The 21,065-nt window shown below is 34.6% G+C and overlaps 1 protein-coding gene across 4 annotated transcripts; it reads left to right on the top strand.

The window, feature by feature from the left end:
• The first annotated feature begins 1,430 nt into the window (after window positions 1–1,430).
• Window positions 1,431–20,589, top strand: LOC131932647 (progranulin). Of its 4 annotated transcripts, none has more exons than XM_059289587.1 (16): window positions 1,431–1,559; window positions 3,153–3,278; window positions 4,341–4,460; window positions 4,578–4,733; window positions 6,095–6,205; window positions 8,559–8,780; window positions 9,169–9,390; window positions 10,373–10,594; window positions 11,584–11,805; window positions 12,787–13,008; window positions 13,986–14,207; window positions 15,190–15,411; window positions 16,392–16,613; window positions 17,597–17,818; window positions 18,797–19,018; window positions 19,404–20,589. In XM_059289587.1, exons 2-16 carry the CDS (start codon window positions 3,153–3,155, stop codon window positions 19,524–19,526), a joined length of 2,856 nt encoding a protein of 951 aa, XP_059145570.1. In that variant the 5' UTR covers window positions 1,431–1,559; the 3' UTR covers window positions 19,527–20,589. The 4 variants fall into 4 exon arrangements, with proteins under 4 accessions (XP_059145570.1, XP_059145584.1, XP_059145587.1 ...); XM_059289594.1 differs by lacking the exon at window positions 1,431–1,559 and adding an exon at window positions 1,648–1,663; XM_059289601.1 differs by lacking the exon at window positions 8,559–8,780.
• The last annotated feature ends 476 nt before the right edge of the window (window positions 20,590–21,065 follow it).

Genomic DNA, 21,065 nt, shown 5'->3' with positions numbered 1-21,065 from the left:
TATATATATATATATATATATATATATATATATATATATATATATATATATATATATATATATATATATATATATATATATATATATATATATATATATAACTTAAGTAATGTTTCAGATATATAGACGAAATGTTACTAATTTTCTGCCTTCTGTAAAATTTTGAGTAATTTCCGTTGACCGGAAGTAGGGATCTTGTTTTACGATATTTCCGATTTCTCAAAAAAAAAAAACGCATATGAATATATAAAGTACTAATATTCCGCACTATTATATAATTATACACACATTGTTTGCTGTTCACTTGGTACGCAATTATTTTTTCTACGATATTATATTTTAAAAAGTTTGAGTAAATAAAACATTGTTAAAAAATCGTGCATATCCCGAGTTGCCAACCCTGTAGTGCAGTGGCGTAGTGAGGTTGGGTGTCACCCGGTGTCATACCGCCCCGCCCCCCCCCCCCCCCGAAAGAAAAAATCATATATATATATATATATATATATATGTGTGTGTGTGTATATATATATATATATATATATATATATATATATATATATATATATATATATATATATATATATATGTATATATATATATATATATATATATATATATATATATATATATATATATATATATATATATATATAATTTTATCTCTTTAATCTTTAACCGTGCGCTACACGAATGGCTTGAACGTCAAGAGTCCGACTGGATAATTCAGTAATCCAGCTCAGAATGTGCTTTATGTACATTTTTCGACCCCGCTTAGCGCCCCCTATGTTCGGGACCCGAGCGGCCGCCACGCCCGCCCTGCCCTCGAAACTCTGATATAATGGGACTTTCTTTACCATTTTCAGTTTAACTTTTCTTTGTAAAGAAATCCCTTGATAAAGTACTTTTCAATTTCAGTTTCCTCGCCCTATCTATATTTAACCTACCCAGTTTCTATCTATCCCAACCTAGTCACACCCACGTGTCAGGTTCAGCACAAATCCCCCCCCCCCCCCCCTTCGACATACTTTAACTGATTGGCCTATGGCTATAACCTTGATCAGCTTTCCTATGGCCTACTACGTTCCAGTTAATTATAAATTAATTTCCCGCGATATTAATGATCGCATCTAAGATCTATCTAGATCTACAGACAATTCTCAACTTTCAATAAATTAAAAAGTTATTGCAATTATTTTAATGCAATGCAAGGAAGAATACCGTTTCTTCTTAGTAAAAGCAGAACCCAGAGCTACGGGTCGTTGGGCAAGTAAAATCGCGAGTCATAAACTTTGGTACAGATCTAGATCTAGCTCAAGGTCGTGTCTCTATGTTCAAATCTTATAATAATCATAGATCTAATTATTGTTTTCCTATCTAGGAATATATATTTCTAGGAGAGGTCGCTTACATAGGTTGGCCTAACTCGGTCAATCTAGTCACATGACAGTCACGTTCATGTGACTCGTGAAATCTATAAAAAGCTTCGTTTCAAGCTTTCCTTGAAATCGCACTGTCTAGTCTAGCTACAGAACTAGGCATACAATCGCCTGTATTAAAAGGTAGTAGACTATATTTTGCACAGTACTAGACTATAGACGTACGCTAAACTATACACTAAACTTGTTCTATCAGGAAGTTAATCAGCTGCACAAAGTAAAATAAAGTAGATATCTAGTCTACTTCTAGATTAAATATTTAATTTCACTTTCAGTAGTCTAGATCTAGAATCTAGTAAAAGTAGTATTTAGTATTTACTATTATTATTACTATAATAATTTATTATAATATTATTAGCCTATCTACTACTAGTGACTTGAAGTTTAGTTATAGATCTAGAATCTAGCTAGAGTTAGTTATTAATAATTACTAGATCTACATCTAATTTAAATAAATAGTAGGCAGACTAGCCTAGGTGCCCTGGCCTAGGGGCAGTCCTAGGGCCTACCTTACTCCTAGAGATACAGAATAGATAGATCTAGTCTAGATAAAATATGAATGCATCTATTCAATTCTATTCAGACCCAGGTCCTAATAGTTAAACTTAATATAATAGCCTCGGCCGCTATTTGGACCAGCCAATAAAATTTTATAAAATTAAGATTTAGTTAGGCCTATACAATAATTCTTTTAAGATGCAGAATATATCTTTTCTGTTGTTGTGATTTTTTTCTTGTAATTCTAAATGATTTATTGGGATCTTGCTTTAAATAATCGATATCATTCCTGACAAATGTCATGGCAAGCGGGAGCCGTTGGGTCTATAATATATATGACATGGTATAAACTTCTCTGGCCGACCGAATGTTGAGCACGCATGTAAAAATGTGTTGTTTTTTTCTTCTGTTAAATGTAATTTGATTTCATAGGCCTATCAGTCCAAATACAAAAATAAATAAAAATATAATTGTTAAAACTTAAAAATAGCTCATTATAGGCTATAGACTACAGCTCCTGGGTCTGTTTTCTTGAACATGAATATCTCGCATGCGTTGTAGCAGTGGGCGTTGTGAGTTCGGGTGTTACCCGGTGCGGCAACTAATGGTGTCACACCCACACCCCCCCCCCCCCCCCCCGTAAGAAAAAAAAGTATTTATGACGCATGTGTAGGGCCTATATGTATTCAAAACCATTTTCTTCTGGATGCATTTAATTTTTACCCCCCCCCCCCCCATACATGGATTAACATATAGGTTATTACTATTCCCAAACAAACCGTTTTCCTCAGGCATATATATTGCAACGTTAAGTTGATGTAAACCCCCCCCCCCTAACGATTTGTTTCTATATTTGGTTATAAATTCAGCTGGATGTAGCATGTTGATATTTAAGTTAAAGAAAAGTGAATTATGTTTATTAATTTGAGGCCACTCAGAAGACAAAATTGTCACAAAACACAGAGCTCTATTAAAATGAATAGGGCCAACTAAAGATGGACTTACTAGCCCAGTAGTTTCTGAACTAACCCAGAGTGTTTCTGGTGTAAGGGAATCGCACATGACTGCACATAATTCCTTTCATTCACATAAGATTAACTGTTTATCTTCCATGTGAGCCTCAGTGTTCTGGTGTACATAATTTGATTCACAGTTTTAACTATTGAAATGTAGTATCTTGATTGTTTATTGTCATGCTAATGAACACAATGTTTTCAGATGTTTCTCAGGTGTTCACTCCTGCTGCTCTGTCTGAGCCACTTGGCTTTCTCTAGAAACCTCCAACAACAGAACAAAAATGTGCTATATTTTCAAGCTCATGGTGTAAGAGAAGCTGTTCATTTTGTAAGTTTGATGTGGTTGAAGTGTGGCAATTCTTTATTAACTTTGAGTTTTGTGGAACTCTTGCCAGCAGAAAATAGAAATTTAACTAATATCTATATATATAATTCTCTTCTTGGAGATGATAGAAAACACCAAGCTGTAAGCGCGCTCCCTACCACCCCCACCCCTACATGGTCTGGTGAGCTGTGGTTCATGCTTAATCTATATAATCGTAGAGCCGGGTTTAGTGACGGCTATTAGGGGCAGATAATTTACTTTGAAATTATTTTAAACTTAGGGGAGGTAACTAAGAGGAGGCTGCTTTCACGGGGGTGGGGTAGGGGCTGGGGAAAGGAGGGTGGGGGTAGTATTGTCCTTAACGAGCTACTGATAGTGTTTTAAAGCAAATATATTCAGTGGCAGCATTGGTACTGTCGAATTCACAAATTATGAATTACTGAAAAGTAGAAAATAAAACAATTAAATAGCGGTGTATGATAGGCAGTGGGTCAGCTCGTACTAATTAAAAATCCAATTAAATGAATTACAAATTTGATATGCTTACATGTTGCATAACTCCTGCATGCTTTGTTACACTTAGTAATTTTTTTTTTTTTTTATCAAAGTTGACCTTAACCATATTTACAAAACATATCCCTGAAGTTTTGATTTGAACATCACTTTTATATTAACAAATGATATAATTTTAACAAAAAAAAATGTGCCTTTAACCTTGTCACTTGTTCAGTTCTTTATTAACAAAAAATCATTACTAAACTTCCCTACTATGATAGAGTAATGGTGAGGAGGGGAAGAGAAACATCAATTAGGCAGTTTCTTGTTACTGATACATAATTAATGTAATAATTGTACAAGAAGCCTTAAGCTTTGCCAGATGAGCAGCAATAGCTTTTTTTAAATTAATTTTTTATGTTATTTTACTTTTTAAATAATTGCAACACTATTTTCAATTAATATCTGTAATATAAAAACAAAATTTTGGTAAAGCTAAATAACCATTTTGTTATCTAATTATAACTGAATTCTTTGTTAAATACTACCCTGTCCTTATGCTGCACACAGTCAGTGAACTTACCAAATGGTACATGTCCCAATAACACTGCTTACTTCTGTTCTGTGAACTACACTTGCTGTAAAACACCACAGCCAACAAATCCATATGCCTGCTGTCCATATTTGGAGGTGAGAAGTCATACTTTCTCATGCTTATGAATACTGGATTTTTAAAATTTTTGATAAATAGAACAGAATTTAAAGTAATCATTCTGCTTTTTGAAGAAATGCTACTAATTTTATCAGGGAGACTGTTGCCCTGATGGTATACATTGTTGTCCTCGTGGTACAAGGTGCGACATGGTCCGTAGAGGATGTGTTTATGCATCTGACAATGAAAATGAGTCAACATTTGTGGAATGGGATACAATGTCTCCAGTCCAACTATTAACTTCTGAAAAGGTTTTGTTTGGTTTGAAAATATCCTTTCAATAATATTTTTTTAAGTTTGATAACTCCCCCATCCCCCTTCACCACCCACCCTTTACTAAAATTAAAAAAAAAATGAGTGAGGCCTAACCCTTTGATATCAGTCTAATATGCTTTTTTCTCAGCCATTTGCAAAATTTATTGTGTAATTGAACACAATAGCTTTACATTGCTTTCTTATTTTTGCACTTTTTAGTATGATCTGTATCAACTCCTTTGTCCTGGATGGTTTTAGATATGGATATGTATACTAGAATAATTATCTTGTAATGTACAATAGCTATTTATAAATAGCTATTGGCTTGGTTTGGGTGACCCCTGTGTCACCATAAAGTTAATTAATATCTTATCAAAGTCACAAGTTGTGCTGGTTGATACCATTTCAAAATCAGCTGACAAAATCAAGGTCAGAGGGAAGATTAGATTTTTTTTCTCTCAAAAAGTAGGCCAACTTGTTGAATTAAAATTTAGTGAGATACACAAGTGATCACTACTGATATACAATAATTGAAAAATAAATTGTTCTCATATCATCCATTTAAATCCTAAAATAAGTATAAAGAAGTCACCATTTACTTTTCAAAAAACTAAATGAAACTTGACTCTGATACATCACTAATTAAAATCTTTAATGATTGAAACTTAATAATATGTATTAATTATGGAAGATTCAACAGCTATTTAAATATAATTTCTTATAAAGATAACTAATAAGTTTTAAATTTTATTTCTGTTTTTCAGAATATTAATTAACAATTATCCTCTGTACACTTGTGCAGGAGGAGTTTAGTTTTGTCTTCAATTACATAAAGCACACCATAATACAACAAACAGTGATCAGTTTAGTTGCAACTGCAGCTTTCTTAATCTGCACTAGCATGTTTATGTGATAGTTTTTTAATGTAATATTATAGTTATATTTGGGATGTACCAAATTTTACTAGAATCACATTAGTGATCTAATAAATATTTCTAATCAATATTGACTCTCTACAGACATTGAATCAACTGTTTTCATCTAGCCACATACCTGGCAGTGCTAACCATTTATGCTGATAGTATATACACAAAACATACATATATTCCTTTTGTTAGCCTCAAGACAAGCCCTATTCCCCTATTCCATTTAAATATTGAATGTGATCACAAATTTACCACCCAAAACCTTCTATGACTTAAAATCTGCTGGCAAGTTGTTCCTTTTGTAATTAAACAAATAACTTAAATGAGGTATTCAAATTATATTTACAGAATGCGTTTTTGATAAAGCATTCAATGTTTAATGCATCTAACTATTAAGAATCCTATCAATCATGTGAATATTTTGTATTTAGACTCCAGAGAATGTAAAAGTTGTGTGTCCAGGAGGTCAATCTCAATGCCCTGATGGAACTACCTGTTGTAAAATGCAGTCAGGAGACTATGGGTGCTGCCCATATTCTAAGGTAAGTAGAGCCTCAGTCAACTAACTTGTTATTTTGTCCAATTTAACTTCTTAAGGGCATGGGCGGGTGATGAGTACCAACTTCTTTATTTCCAAGTCTAAAGATGCAATACTTGGCTAATAGTTATAACTCAAAGAGTTAAGCATAAAAATATTTTTTAAAATTTTTAAAATCCTCCGTTGCCATGGTGATGGCGGCCATATTGGATTTTATTGACGATTTTTAAATGGAAATAACCCAAAAATGGTTTGTTCAAATTTCATGAAAACTTAATATAGTCTGCAGACACATGTGTTTAAGACTTCTTATTGATTACATTTTAAAAAAAGAAGATAGTTTTTTTTTTTACTTTTTTTTTTCGATACATCACTGTAAAAATGTCATTATTTTGTCCAATTTTTTCACTATTTAAACAATAAAAAAAAAATCTTTACAAAAATTCCAAAAGTGTTCAATAAGTTTTATTTGAACATATATACAGAGTAACTGGAGCAAATTTAGTTCAGTTCTGATAATTATTAACAAAGTTATTTCAACAATTGTACAAAAAAACATCAAACTGAGAAAAACGCAAAAAACCAACAAAAAGTTGCAAAAAATGAAAATTTACAGCTGTATGTCACTAAAATCGACCACATTCATAGCCTGAAGTATGGTGCTGCTGAATATATTCCTTCTGAGCTTGTTCAGCTGTTAGTTTTCTTTTTTTCTGGCGCTCTTTGTTTTACCTAGAGCTGTAGAAAAGCTGTTGTCAACGCGTCTTTTTTGGCGTCCTTCACTGAGTCTTCGACTATGGTTTCCTTCTTTTGACAGCAATGCCATAGCATGCCTGGGCCCAAAATTGAATTATGCTATCGCAGAAACAGCAGTATATTTTGCATGGTCTCATGTCTAAAGCCCAGTGGCGTAGCCAGGATCGTCTCAAGGGGGGGGGGGGGGTTCCAATTTTTACCCGGGGACAAACTTTCCATTTGCACCCCCCCCCCTCAAGCTTTTGATTTTCACCCCCCCCCCCCCCCCCTCAAACTTTCGATTTGCACCCCCTCATACTTGTTATATATATACCGAGGGGTCTATGGGGGGGGGTTATGACCCCCTAAACCCCCCCCCCCCCCCCCTGCCTACACCACTGCTAAAGCCAATTATGATAGATAAGACGATGTCTTTGTTTATTGTGAATGGCCTTGTTCTGGATTCTTTTGCAGTTGTATACTTACGGTTTACAACATTTTTATTACTGCCACACCATGCTTGAAGAAAACACTTTACACTGTTTTCATCAATAGTAGCCACTACATCACAGTGGGCGAGGAAATGTATTGATAACATCAAGAAGCAAATCACATTCGACAATAATTCTGCATGGCTGTGGTTTACAATTAGCACTACCAGTACTAGATGTAACAGTGCTTTCTTCTGTCTGTAAAAACTGTGTCTTACATTGTTGCAGTTTCTTAGTAAATGTGCATATTACATCTGCACCAGTGCTTGTCTGAATAGTGCTAGATTGAGAAGAGGTAGCTGCAATCAGTTGCATTCGGACGTGCCCTTGCTTTAGTAAATTAGTTAGATAATTGTGTGTATCTATTTTTAGCGAGTGTTTTGTACTACCCATTATTGAAAGAGAAACAAATTAAATCGTCTCACTGCTTATGATAATTCACACAAACTAATCTAAACTGTTAATAGTATATTTAATTGAAATAATTATATGTTAAAATAATGTAAGTATTTCACAGAAGCTTAGAGAAACAAAACTAGATCAAACTTAGCAACGCGCTGAAACTAAGGGAATGTTTACTTCCAAAGCGAAACGACCAATCGCTAACTAGCTTCCGCCGTTGAACGCCAATGAAAAAATTGAGGTCAAAAATTTGCATACCGGAAAAACCCGACTGAGTAAAATAAACAACTTTATGACGTAGAAAAATAATCACATTAAAATAAGTATTTTGATTGGTCCTTTAATTTTAGAACCAATAAAGAAAGGAGGTCCCAGCCTTTCCATTGATATGAAACACATTAGGTTTACGTGAAGCCTAATAGTACTTTTCTACTCTAGGTCGAAAAATGGCTATTTTTACCAAAAAATTAACAAATGACCCTGTACACACTACTTTGAACCCGGTTTTTTATAAATAAATACTGTTTTTAGGGTCATAACAATGTCATTTTTAGATTCAACGATGGTTATTCTGTATAGATCAAGTAAAAGTGGGAAATCGATGATTTAGTGGATTTATGACGAAAAGTACACTCGCCCATGTCCTTAAGCTAGAAATGGCTGCTAAATATTGGAACCCTCACTTCAGGAAGACATGTTTTATTTTTGAGCTACTGTTGTCTTCCCAAGGCTGTGTGCTGCTCTGATGGCCTCCACTGCTGTCCAGAAGGTTATCGCTGTGATGTTGCTGCTGGACAATGCAAAAGAGGTTTTGAAGTTGTCCCTTGGCAAATAAAACAAACTTCTGAGCCAATAAACAGTGTCAAATGTGATGGCAGTTCCTCATGTCCAGATGGCAACACCTGCTGTAAATTAGCCTCTGGTGAATATGGGTGCTGTCCTTTACCCAAGGTATGATCCATAAGATATTTACAAATAAATGATCAAATTAAGATTGACACCGCATTAGATACCCTAAAGCTTCTAAATTGCCAGTTATGAAAAAGGCAAGGATTGCTAGTGTAATAAAAAAAAATCCTGGGAAAATGGCCTATGTGTTAAATGCCAAAATAAAAAAGTTGTCTAAAAATAGTCAAAACTTTTTACTGATCAAATTAATCCATTGAATGGAACAGATATTTAGATTTTATTTGATACAGCTTCATTTAAAATGTCAAGCATTTAAAGTCCTTAAAAGCTGCTTATGGCGTGTTAAAAAGTTACTTTGTTAATTAAAAGAACATGAAATGATTTTAAGTGGATTTGTTTTAACATGAAAATAAAATGTATTGTTACTAAGGCTGTATGCTGCAGTGACCACACCCACTGCTGTCCCAATGGCTACACATGTGATGTCTCAGCTGGAACATGTAACAGGGGCAATGATGTTGTAGCATGGCTCACTAAACAACCAGCCAAAACTGTTGGGGAAGTTAAATGTGATGGCAGTTCCTCATGTCCAGATGGCAACACCTGCTGTAAATTAGCCTCTGGTGAATACGGGTGCTGTCCTTTACCCAAGGTATGATCCATAAGATATGTACAATTTAATAATCAAATTAAGATTTACACCTCATGAGATACCCTAAAGCTTCTAAATTGCCTGTTATAAAAAGGGCAAGGATTGCTAGTGTAATCCAAAAAAAAAAATCCTTGGAAAATGGCAAATGATTAAAATGCCAATATTAAAAGGTCCCTGACAGTAGAGTGTATGCAAATTAGGATCCTGATAAAATGGCACCTATCATTTTAATATGTTATACTCAATCAGTTCCTATGAATAGGGTTCCTATTCAACTAATTCTATCAGTGTGCTCTAGAACAAAAGACTGACTTTTTAATAAGTCTTCACTCTCCTTTCATTAAGATAAAAACACAAATTAATTAATCTCTGGCTGACCACTAATCTCCTGCTTACTAAAATCCTTTTGTCTGCAAACTAATATCCTTTTGTCTGCAAGGCTCTTGCCATTCAAAAATCACTAACCAAATACTAAAGAAATCCTGCACACTTAGTTCCCACTAAACACCAATCTCTGGCATACACTGAGCTCAGCAGTTTTTAAGTAAGCTGCTGAACATGCTAAGCCCTTATAGTTAGCTAAGCTCATGCTGTATATTAATGTCTAGATATTTTTGAGTTACACGTATTATGCAACCATATTGACTGGAGGCATATTGGTGTGAGACATGTAGGTGTTGAGCTGTAATGGTGTGATTCATGTTGGAGTCAGCCATGTAGTAATTTGCCATTTTGACAAAAGCCATTTCGTCTTGGGCTTTAAAAGTTGTCAAAAAATAGTCAAAACTTTTTACTGGTCCAATCAATCCATTGAATGGAGCAGATATATAGATTTTATTTGATACTTCTTCTTTTAAAATGTCAAGCAGTTATACTAGTTATAGTCCTTAAAAGCTGCTTATGGCGTGTTAATTGAAAAGAACATGAAATGATTTTAAGTGCATTTGTTTTAACATGAAAATACAAATGTATTGTTACTAAGGCTGTATGCTGCAGTGACCACACCCACTGCTGTCCCAATGGCTACACATGTGATGTCTCAGCTGGAACATGTAACAGGGGCAATGATGTTGTAGCATGGCTCACTAAACAACCAGCCAAAACTGTTGGGGAAGTTAAATGTGATGGCAGTTCCTCATGTCCAGATGGCAACACCTGCTGTAAATTAGCCTCTGGTGAATACGGGTGCTGTCCTTTACCCAAGGTATGATCCATAAGATATGTACAATTTAATAATCAAATTAAGATTGACACCGCATTAGATTCCCTAAAGCTTCTAAATTCTCTGTTATAAAAAGGGCAAGTATTGCTAGTGTAATCCAAAATAAAATCCTTGGAAAATGCAAATGTGTAAAATGCCAATATTAAAAGGTCCCTGACACTAGAGTGTATGCCAGTTAGGATCCTGATAAAATGGCACCTATCATTTTAATATGTGATACTCAATTAGTTCCTATGAATAGGGTTCCTATTCAACTAATTCTATCAGTGTGCTCTAAAACAAAAGACTGACTTTTTAATAAGTCTTCACTCTCCTTTCATTAAGAAAAAAAAACACAAATTAATTAATATCTGGCTGACCACTAATCTCCTGCTTACTAAAATCCTTTTGTCTTCAAACTAATGTCCTTTTGTCTGCAAGGCTCTTGCCATTCAAAAATCACTAACCAAATACTAAAGAAATCCTGCACACTTAGTTCCCACTGAACACTCATCTCTGGCATACACTTAGCTCAGCAGTTTTTAAGTAAGCTGCTGAACATGCTAATCCCTTATAGTTAGCTAAGCTCATGCTGTATATTAATGTCTGGGTATTTTTGGCGTTACACGTATTATGCAACCATATTGACTGGAGGCATATTGGTGTGAGACATGTAGGTGTTGAGCTGTAATGGCGTGATTCATGTTGGAGTCAGCCATGTAGTAATTTGCCATTTTGACAAAAGCCATTTCGTCTTGGGCTTTAAAAGTTGTCTAAAAAATAGTCAAAACTTTTTACTGGTCCAATCAATCCATTGAATGGAGCAGATATATAGATTTTATTTGATACTTCTTCTTTTAAAATGTCAAGCAGTTAAAGTCCTTAAAAGCTGCTTATGGAGTGTTAATAAGTTACTTTGTTAATTGAAAAGAACATGAAATGATTTTAAGTGGATTTTTTTTAACATGAAAATAAAATATATTGTTACTAAGGCTGTATGCTGCAGTGACCACACCCACTGCTGTCCCAATGGCTACACATGTGATGTCTCAGCTGGAACATGTAACAGGGGCAATGATGTTGTAGCATGGCTCACTAAACAACCAGCCAAAACTGTTGGGGAAGTTAAATGTGATGGCAGTTCCTCATGTCCAGATGGCAACACCTGCTGTAAATTAGCCTCTGGTGAATACGGGTGCTGTCCTTTACCCAAGGTATGATCCATAAGATATGTACAATTTAATAATCAAATTAAGATTTACACCTCATGAGATACCCTAAAGCTTCTAAATTGCCTGTTATAAAAAGGGCAAGGATTGCTAGTGTAATCCAAAAAAAAAAATCCTTGGAAAATGGCAAATGATTAAAATGCCAATATTAAAAGGTCCCTGACACTAGAGTGTATGCCATTTAGGATCCTGATAAAATGGCACCTATCATTTTAATATGTTATACTCAATCGGATCCTATGAATAGGGTTCCTATTCAACTAATTCTATCAGTGTGCTCTAGAACAAAAGACTGACTTTTTAATAAGTCTTCACTCTCCTTTCATTAAGAAAAAAACACAAATTAATTAATCTCTGGCTGACCACTAATCTCCTGCTTACTAAAATCCTTTTGTCTGCAAACTAATATCCTTTTGTCTGCAAGGCTCTTGCCATTAAAAATCAGTAACCAAATACTAAAGAAATCCTGCACACTTAGTTCCCACTGAACACTCATCTCTGGAATACACTTAGCTCAGCAGTTTTTAAGTAAGCTGCTGAACATGCTAAGCCCTTATAGTTAGCTAAGCTCATGCTGTATATTAATGTCTGGGTATTTTTGGCGTTACACGTATTATGCAACCATATTGACTGGAGGCATATTGGTGTGAGACATGTAGGTGTTGAGCTGTAATGGTGTGATTCATGTTGGAGTCAGCCATGTAGTAATTTGCCATTTTGACAAAAGCCATTTCGTCTTGGGCTTTAAAAGTTGTCAAAAAATAGTCAAAACTTTTTACTGGTCCAATCAATCCATTGAATGGAGCAGATATATAGATTTTATTTGATACTTCTTCTTTTAAAATGTCAAGCAGTTATACTAGTTATAGTCCTTAAAAGCTGCTTATGGCGTGGTAATTGAAAAGAACATGAAATGATTTTAAGTGGATTTGTTTTAACATGAAAATAAAATATATTGTTACTAAGGCTGTATGCTGCAGTGACCACACCCACTGCTGTCCCAATGGCTACACATGTGATGTCTCAGCTGGAACATGTAACAGGGGCAATGATGTTGTAGCATGGCTCACTAAACAACCAGCCAAAACTGTTGGGGAAGTTAAATGTGATGATAGTTCCTCATGTCCAGATGGCAACACCTGCTGTAAATTAGCCTCTGGTGAATACGGGTGCTGTCCTTTACCCAAGGTATGATCCATAAGATATTTACAAATGAATGATCAAATTAAGATTGACACCGCATTAGATTCCCTAAAGCTTCTAAATTGCCTGTTATAAAAAGGGCAAGGATTGCTAGTGTAATCCAAAAAAAAAATCCTTGGAAAATGGCAAATGATTAAAATGCCAATATTAAAAGGTCCCTGACAATAGAGTGTATGCAAATTAGGATCCTGATAAAATGGCACCTATCATTTTAATATGTTATACTCAATCAGTTCCTATGAATAGGGTTCCTATTCAACTAATTCTATCAGTGTGCTCTAGAACAAAAGACTGACTTTTTAATAAGTCTTCACTCTCCTTTCATTAAGATAAAAACACTAATTAATATCTGGCTGACCACTAATCTCCTGCTTACTAAAATCCTTTTGTCTGCAAACTAATATCCTTTTGTCTGCAAGGCTCTTGCCATTCAAAAATCACTAACCAAATACTAAAGAAATCCTGCACACTTAGTTCCCACTAAACACTCATCTCTGGCATACACTAAGCTCAGCAATTTTTAAGTAAGCTGCTGAACATACTAATCCCTTATAGTTAGCTAAGCTCATGCTGTATATTAATATCTAGATATTTTTGAGTTACACGTATTATGCAACCATATTGACTGGAGGCATATTGGTGTGAGACATGTAGGTGTTGAGCTGTAATGGCGTGATTCATGTTAGAGTCAGCCATGTAGTAATTTGCCATTTTGACAAAAGCCATTTCGTCTTGGGCTTTAAAAGTTGTCTAAAAAATAGTCAAAACTTTTTACTGGTCCAATTAATCCATTGAATGGAGCAGATATATAGATTTTATTTGATACTTCTTCTTTTAAAATGTCAAGCAGTTTTACTAGTTATAGTCCTTAAAAGCTGCTTATGGCGTGTTAATTGAAAAGAACATGAAATGATTTTAAGTGGATTTGTTTTAACATGAAAATAAAATATATTGTTACTAAGGCTGTATGCTGCAGTGACCACACCCACTGCTGTCCCAATGGCTACACATGTGATGTCTCAGCTGGAACATGTAACAGGGGCAATGATGTTGTAGCATGGCTCACTAAACAACCAGCCAAAACTGTTGGGGAAGTTAAATGTGATGATAGTTCCTCATGTCCAGATGGCAACACCTGCTGTAAATTAGCCTCTGGTGAATACGGGTGCTGTCCTTTACCCAAGGTATGATCCATAAGATATGTACAATTTAATAATCAAATTAAGATTTACACCTCATGAGATACCCTAAAGCTTCTAAATTGCCTGTTATAAAAAGGGCAAGGATTGCTAGTGTAATCCAAAAAAAAAATCCTTGGAAAATGGCAAATGATTAAAATGCCAATATTAAAAGGTCCCTGACAGTAGAGTGTATGCAAATTAGGATCCTGATAAAATGGCACCTATCATTTTAATATGTTATACTCAATCAGTTCCTATGAATAGGGTTCCTATTCAACTAATTCTATCAGTGTGCTCTAGAACAAAAGACTGACTTTTTAATAAGTCTTCACTCTCTTTCATTAAGATAAAAACACAAATTAATTAATATCTGGCTGACCACTAATCTCCTGCTTACTAAAATCCTTTTGTCTGCAAACTAATGTCCTTTTGTCTGCAAGGCTCTTGCCATTCAAAAATCAGTAACCAAATACTAAAGAAATCCTGCACACTTAGTTCCCACTAAACACCAATCTCTGGCATACACTAAGCTCAGCAATTTTTAAGTAAGCTGCTGAACATACTAAGCCCTTATAGTTAGCTAAGCTCATGCTGTATATTAATATCTAGATATTTTTGGCGTTACACGTATTATGCAACCATATTGACTGGAGGCATATTGGTGTGAGACATGTAGGTGTTGAGCTGTAATGGTGTGATTCATGTTGGAGTCAGCCATGTAGTAATTTGCCATTTTGACAAAAGCCATTTCGTCTTGGGCTTTAAAAGTTGTCTAAAAAATAGTCAAAACTTTTTATTGGTCCCATCAATCCATTGAATGGAGCAGATATATAGATTTTATTTGATACTTCTTCTTTTAAAATGTCAAGCAGTTATACTAGTTATAGTCCTTAAAAGCTGCTTATGGCGTGTTAATTGAAAAGAACATGAAATGATTTTAAGTGGATTTGTTTTAACATGAAAATACAAATGTATTGTTACTAAGGCTGTATGCTGCAGTGACCACACCCACTGCTGTCCCAATGGCTACACATGTGATGTCTCAGCTGGAACATGTAACAGGGGCAATGATGTTGTAGCATGGCTCACTAAACAACCAGCCAAAACTGTTGGGGAAGTTAAATGTGATGATAGTTCCTCATGTCCAGATGGCAACACCTGCTGTAAATTAGCCTCTGGTGAATACGGGTGCTGTCCTTTACCCAAGGTATGATCCATAAGATATGTACAATTTAATAATCAAATTAAGATTGACACCGCATTAGATTCCCTAAAGCTTCTAAATTCTCTGTTATAAAAAGGGCAAGTATTGCTAGTGTAATCCAAAATAAAATCCTTGGAAAATGCAAATGTGTAAAATGCCAATATTAAAAGGTCCCTGACACTAGAGTGTATGCCAGTTAGGATCCTGATAAAATGGCACCTATCATTTTAATATGTGATACTCAATTAGTTCCTATGAATAGGGTTCCTATTCAACTAATTCTATCAGTGTGCTCTAAAACAAAAGACTGACTTTTTAATAAGTCTTCACTCTCCTTTCATTAAGAAAAAAAAACACAAATTAATTAATATCTGGCTGACCACTAATCTCCTGCTTACTAAAATCCTTTTGTCTGCAAACTAATATCCTTTTGTCTGCAAGGCTCTTGCCATTAAAAATCAGTAACCAAATACTAAAGAAATCCTGCACACTTAGTTCCCACTGAACACTCATCTCTGGCATACACTTAGCTCAGCAGTTTTTAAGTAAGCTGCTGAACATGCTAAGCCCTTATAGTTAGCTAAGCTCATGCTGTATATTAATATCTAGATATTTTTGAGTTACACGTATTATGCAACCATATTGACTGGAGGCATATTGGTGTGAGACATGTAGGTGTTGAGCTGTAATGGCGTGATTCATGTTAGAGTCAGCCATGTAGTAATTTGCCATTTTGACAAAAGCCATTTCGTCTTGGGCTTTAAAAGTTGTCTAAAAAATAGTCAAAACTTTTTACTGGTCCAATTAATCCATTGAATGGAGCAGATATATAGATTTTATTTGATACTTCTTCTTTTAAAATGTCAAGCAGTTTTACTAGTTATAGTCCTTAAAAGCTGCTTATGGCGTGTTAATTGAAAAGAACATGAAATGATTTTAAGTGGATTTGTTTTAACATGAAAATAAAATACATTGTTACTAAGGCTGTATGCTGCAATGACCACACCCACTGCTGTCCCAATGGCTACACATGTGATGTCTCAGCTGGAACATGTAACAGGGGCAATGATGTTGTAGCATGGCTCACTAAACAACCAGCCAAAACTGTTGGGGAAGTTAAATGTGATGATAGTTCCTCATGTCCAGATGGCAACACCTGCTGTAAATTAGCCTCTGGTGAATACGGGTGCTGTCCTTTACCCAAGGTATGATCCATAAGATATGTACAATTTAATAATCAAATTAAGATTTACACCTCATGAGATACCCTAAAGCTTCTAAATTGCCTGTTATAAAAAGGGCAAGGATTGCTAGTGTAATCCAAAAAAAAAATCCTTGGAAAATGGCAAATGATTAAAATGCCAATATTAAAAGGTCCCTGACAGTAGAGTGTATGCAAATTAGGATCCTGATAAAATGGCACCTATCATTTTAATATGTTATACTCAATCAGTTCCTATGAATAGGGTTCCTATTCAACTAATTCTATCAGTGTGCTCTAGAACAAAAGACTGACTTTTTAATAAGTCTTCACTCTCCTTTCATTAAGATAAAAACACAAATTAATTAATATCTGGCTGACCACTAATCTCCTGCTTACTAAAATCCTTTTGTCTGCAAACTAATATCCTTTTGTCTGCAAGGCTCTTGCCATTCAAAAATCACTAACCAAATACTAAAGAAATCCTGCACACTTAGTTCCCACTGAACACTAATATCTGGCATACACTAAGCTCAGCAATTTTTAAGTAAGCTGCTGAACATACTAAGCCCTTATAGTTAGCTAAGCTCATGCTGTATATTAATATCTAGATATTTTTGGCGTTACACGTATTATGCAACCATATTGACTGGAGGCATATTGGTGTGAGCCATGTAGGTGTTGAGCTGTAATGGCGTGATTCATGTTGGAGTCAGCCATGTAGTAATTTGCCATTTTGACAAAAGCCATTTCGTCTTGGGCTTTAAAAGTTGTCTAAAAAATAGTCAAAACTTTTTACTGGTCCAATTAATCCATTGAATGGAGCAGATATATAGATTTTATTTGATACTTCTTCTTTTAAAATGTCAAGCAGTTATACTAGTTATAGTCCTTAAAAGCTGCTTATGGCGTGTTAATTGAAAAGAACATGAAATGATTTTAAGTGGATTTGTTTTAACATGAAAATACAAATGTATTGTTACTAAGGCTGTATGCTGCAGTGACCACACCCACTGCTGTCCCAATGGCTACACATGTGATGTCTCAGCTGGAACATGTAACAGGGGCAATGATGTTGTAGCATGGCTCACTAAACAACCAGCCAAAACTGTTGGGGAAGTTAAATGTGATGATAGTTCCTCATGTCCAGATGGCAACACCTGCTGTAAATTAGCCTCTGGTGAATACGGGTGCTGTCCTTTACCCAAGGTATGATCCATAAGAAATGTACAATTTAATAATCAAATTAAGATTTACACCTCATGAGATACCCTAAAGCTTCTAAATTCTCTGTTATAAAAAGGGCAAGGATTGCTAGTGTAATCCAAAATAAAATCCTTGGAAAATGCAAATGCGTAAAATGCCAATATTAAAAGGTCCCTGACACTAGAGTGTATGCCATTTAGGATCCTGATAAAATGGCACCTATCATTTTAATATGTTATACTCAATCGGATCCTATGAATAGGGTTCCTATTCAACTAATTCTATCAGTGTGCTCTAGAACAAAAGACTGACTTTTTAATAAGTCTTCACTCTCCTTTCATTAAGAAAAAAACACAAATTAATTAATCTCTGGCTGACCACTAATCTCCTGCTTACTAAAATCCTTTTGTCTGCAAACTAATATCCTTTTGTCTGCAAGGCTCTTGCCATTAAAAATCAGTAACCAAATACTAAAGGAATCCTGCACACTTAGTTCCCACTAAACACCAATCTCTGGCATACACTAAGCTCAGCAATTTTTAAGTAAGCTGCTGAACATACTAAGCCCTTATAGTTAGCTAAGCTCATGCTGTATATTAATGTCTGGGTATTTTTGGCGTTACACGTATTATGCAACCATATTGACTGGAGGCATATTGGTGTGAGACATGTAGGTGTTGAGCTGTAATGGTGTGATTCATGTTGGAGTCAGCCATGTAGTAATTTGCCATTTTGACAAAAGCCATTTCGTCTTGGGCTTTAAAAGTTGTCAAAAAATAGTCAAAACTTTTTACTGGTCCAATCAATCCATTGAATGGAGCAGATATATAGATTTTATTTGATACTTCTTCTTTTAAAATGTCAAGCAGTTATACTAGTTATAGTCCTTAAAAGCTGCTTATGGCGTGGTAATTGAAAAGAACATGAAATGATTTTAAGTGGATTTGTTTTAACATGAAAATAAAATATATTGTTACTAAGGCTGTATGCTGCAGTGACCACACCCACTGCTGTCCCAATGGCTACACATGTGATGTCTCAGCTGGAACATGTAACAGGGGCAATGATGTTGTAGCATGGCTCACTAAACAACCAGCCAAAACTGTTGGGGAAGTTAAATGTGATGATAGTTCCTCATGTCCAGATGGCAACACCTGCTGTAAATTAGCCTCTGGTGAATACGGGTGCTGTCCTTTACCCAAGGTATGATCCATAAGATATTTACAATTTAATGATCAAATTAAAATTAATGTTTTATTGGAGTTTCTGAAGCTATAATTTGCCCTTTTTTTAAGTCTAGAATTTCAAAATTTAAGTAGCACTTTTCCATAATAAATGGGACGGAGTTGTCTAGTGGTAGAGAGCTTGACTGCTAACCCGTAAGTTTGGGGTTCAAATCCGGGTTCAAGCCAGTAGACCTTCCCTGAGTCCACCCAACTCTGATGGGTACCTAACTCACGTTAGGGAAAGTAAAGTTGGCTTGGCATAGTTGCTTGTGATATTTTTATTTCACTATTTTGAAACTAATCAATAGATTTAGAGATTTTTTTTTTTTATACTGAAATGCAAAATGTTTTTTTTTACTAAGGCTGTATGCTGCAGTGACCACACCCACTGCTGTCCCAATGGCTACACATGTGATGTCTCAGCTGGAACATGTAACAGGGGCAACGAAGTTATTAGTTGGTTTGCTAAAAAGCTGGCTAATTGATTAAAATGATGATATTCATATTGCTTGTTTCATTTTAGGAATTTCATTCGAAATTGTATATTGATAGAAACAAACTTTAGTGTTTAACATTTAAATAACTGATTCTGCATTTCACTAATTGTAAAATTTGTTTTTATAAAAACAAAGCTATTGCCCTGACATATTTTTTTTTTAATATTACTATTACTTTTAAATATATCTATCCCAAAATTAAAATCCCTAATTTTAAATCTACAATCATAGAAGTATTAACTTCAGGTTTTGAGTTCTAAAGCTCTTTTTGGTAAATATCTTTATATATCATACACAGCTATTTTGTGGGTTATCTATTTTAAACCACATTTAAATATTTTTTAAATGCTAAAGATAAAAAGAAACTGTTTACATAGTTTGTTCATGAGGTTTGTAGAAAAAAATTACTTACTTAGTCTTTTGGGGTGTGTTTTAAAACATTTTTAACATTCCGTAATAAATGGTGTGAATGTGTGCAATAGACATAGTAACAAACACTGCTGAAATCAGCATCAAAATACACGGTGGTCGTGTATGTTGAGTAGATCGTATGTAATTAAGTAAATGCATGATGGATCAATCATGGATTTACATTCCTCATATTTTAACTATGCAATGTTGGTTTGAACAATTTATAACTTGTATTCCATCCATAAAATAAAGACGCTCTAAGTGTTTTGCTGCAGCAGTTGTTCAATCAAATTGGTATTTTGTTTCTGTGTACACTTATCAGGTATTTCTGTATGTCTACTCTACAATACAGCTGGTATTCAACAATTTCATGTATAATTTTGTAACCTGTTTAGTCAATGAGCTTATCTTAAATGCAGTATTTTTTTGACTGTGTTTAATGTATCATGAGATTCTATTTCATTTCAGATAATTAAATTTACTATTTTTAGATAGTAATGTAGGGTACTGTAGTTTAATAAGCCATGTTGTAAATTTCTATAATTTGACAATGTTATTTCAGTACTTTGTACTTGTAGTAAGGTTTAAAATTATGATTATTGTGTATAGGCCTACTAATTACATAAAAGTGTTTTACTAATTTTGAGTTTTTGTTTTTAACTGTATTGTCAACTCAAGACAAGTAAAAATAATTAGAACATTCTATTTGAAATTATAAACTGTGTTATGTGTAAGTGGCCTCTTGGCAATTTCTCCATTTGACTGATGGATAATATATATTGGCCATATCAACATTCCTTTGACAAAAGGGTCTCTACTTAAATCCTTCCCTTTAATATACCTCTGAGTATAAAAATCTTCAAACAAAAGGGCCCCATAAAATTGGCCTCAGTCTGGTATTTGGTCAATCACAAAGGTCCCATTACGTTAGCTTAATTATAATTAAATATCTCACACCCGAGGCTATACTATTTGCTCATAAAAATTCAGCCAAATTGTTCTCTAACAAACCATATAACAATTCAAACAAAAACTACAATCACTCTAGTCTAAATATTTTATGAGTCTGCAGTGCTAGATTAGTACATCTTTTCTTGAGTAGTGCTTATAAATAAA

This window comes from Physella acuta, unplaced genomic scaffold, assembly GCF_028476545.2.
Source record: "Physella acuta isolate Inbredline_101_S28 unplaced genomic scaffold, ASM2847654v3 ptg000105l, whole genome shotgun sequence".
NCBI lineage: Eukaryota > Metazoa > Mollusca > Gastropoda > Physidae > Physella > Physella acuta.
This window is presented reverse-complemented; position numbering and strand designations above follow the sequence as displayed.

Coding starts and splice junctions, on each gene's coding strand:
- LOC131932647 (XM_059289587.1), top strand. CDS start 3,153: ATGTTTCTCAGGTGTTCACTCCTGCTGCTCTGTCTGAGCCACTTGGCT. Junction 10,595..11,583: donor GGTGCTGTCCTTTACCCAAG/GTATGATCCATA, acceptor ATTGTTACTAAG/GCTGTATGCTGCAGTGACCA. Junction 15,412..16,391: donor GGTGCTGTCCTTTACCCAAG/GTATGATCCATA, acceptor ATTGTTACTAAG/GCTGTATGCTGCAATGACCA.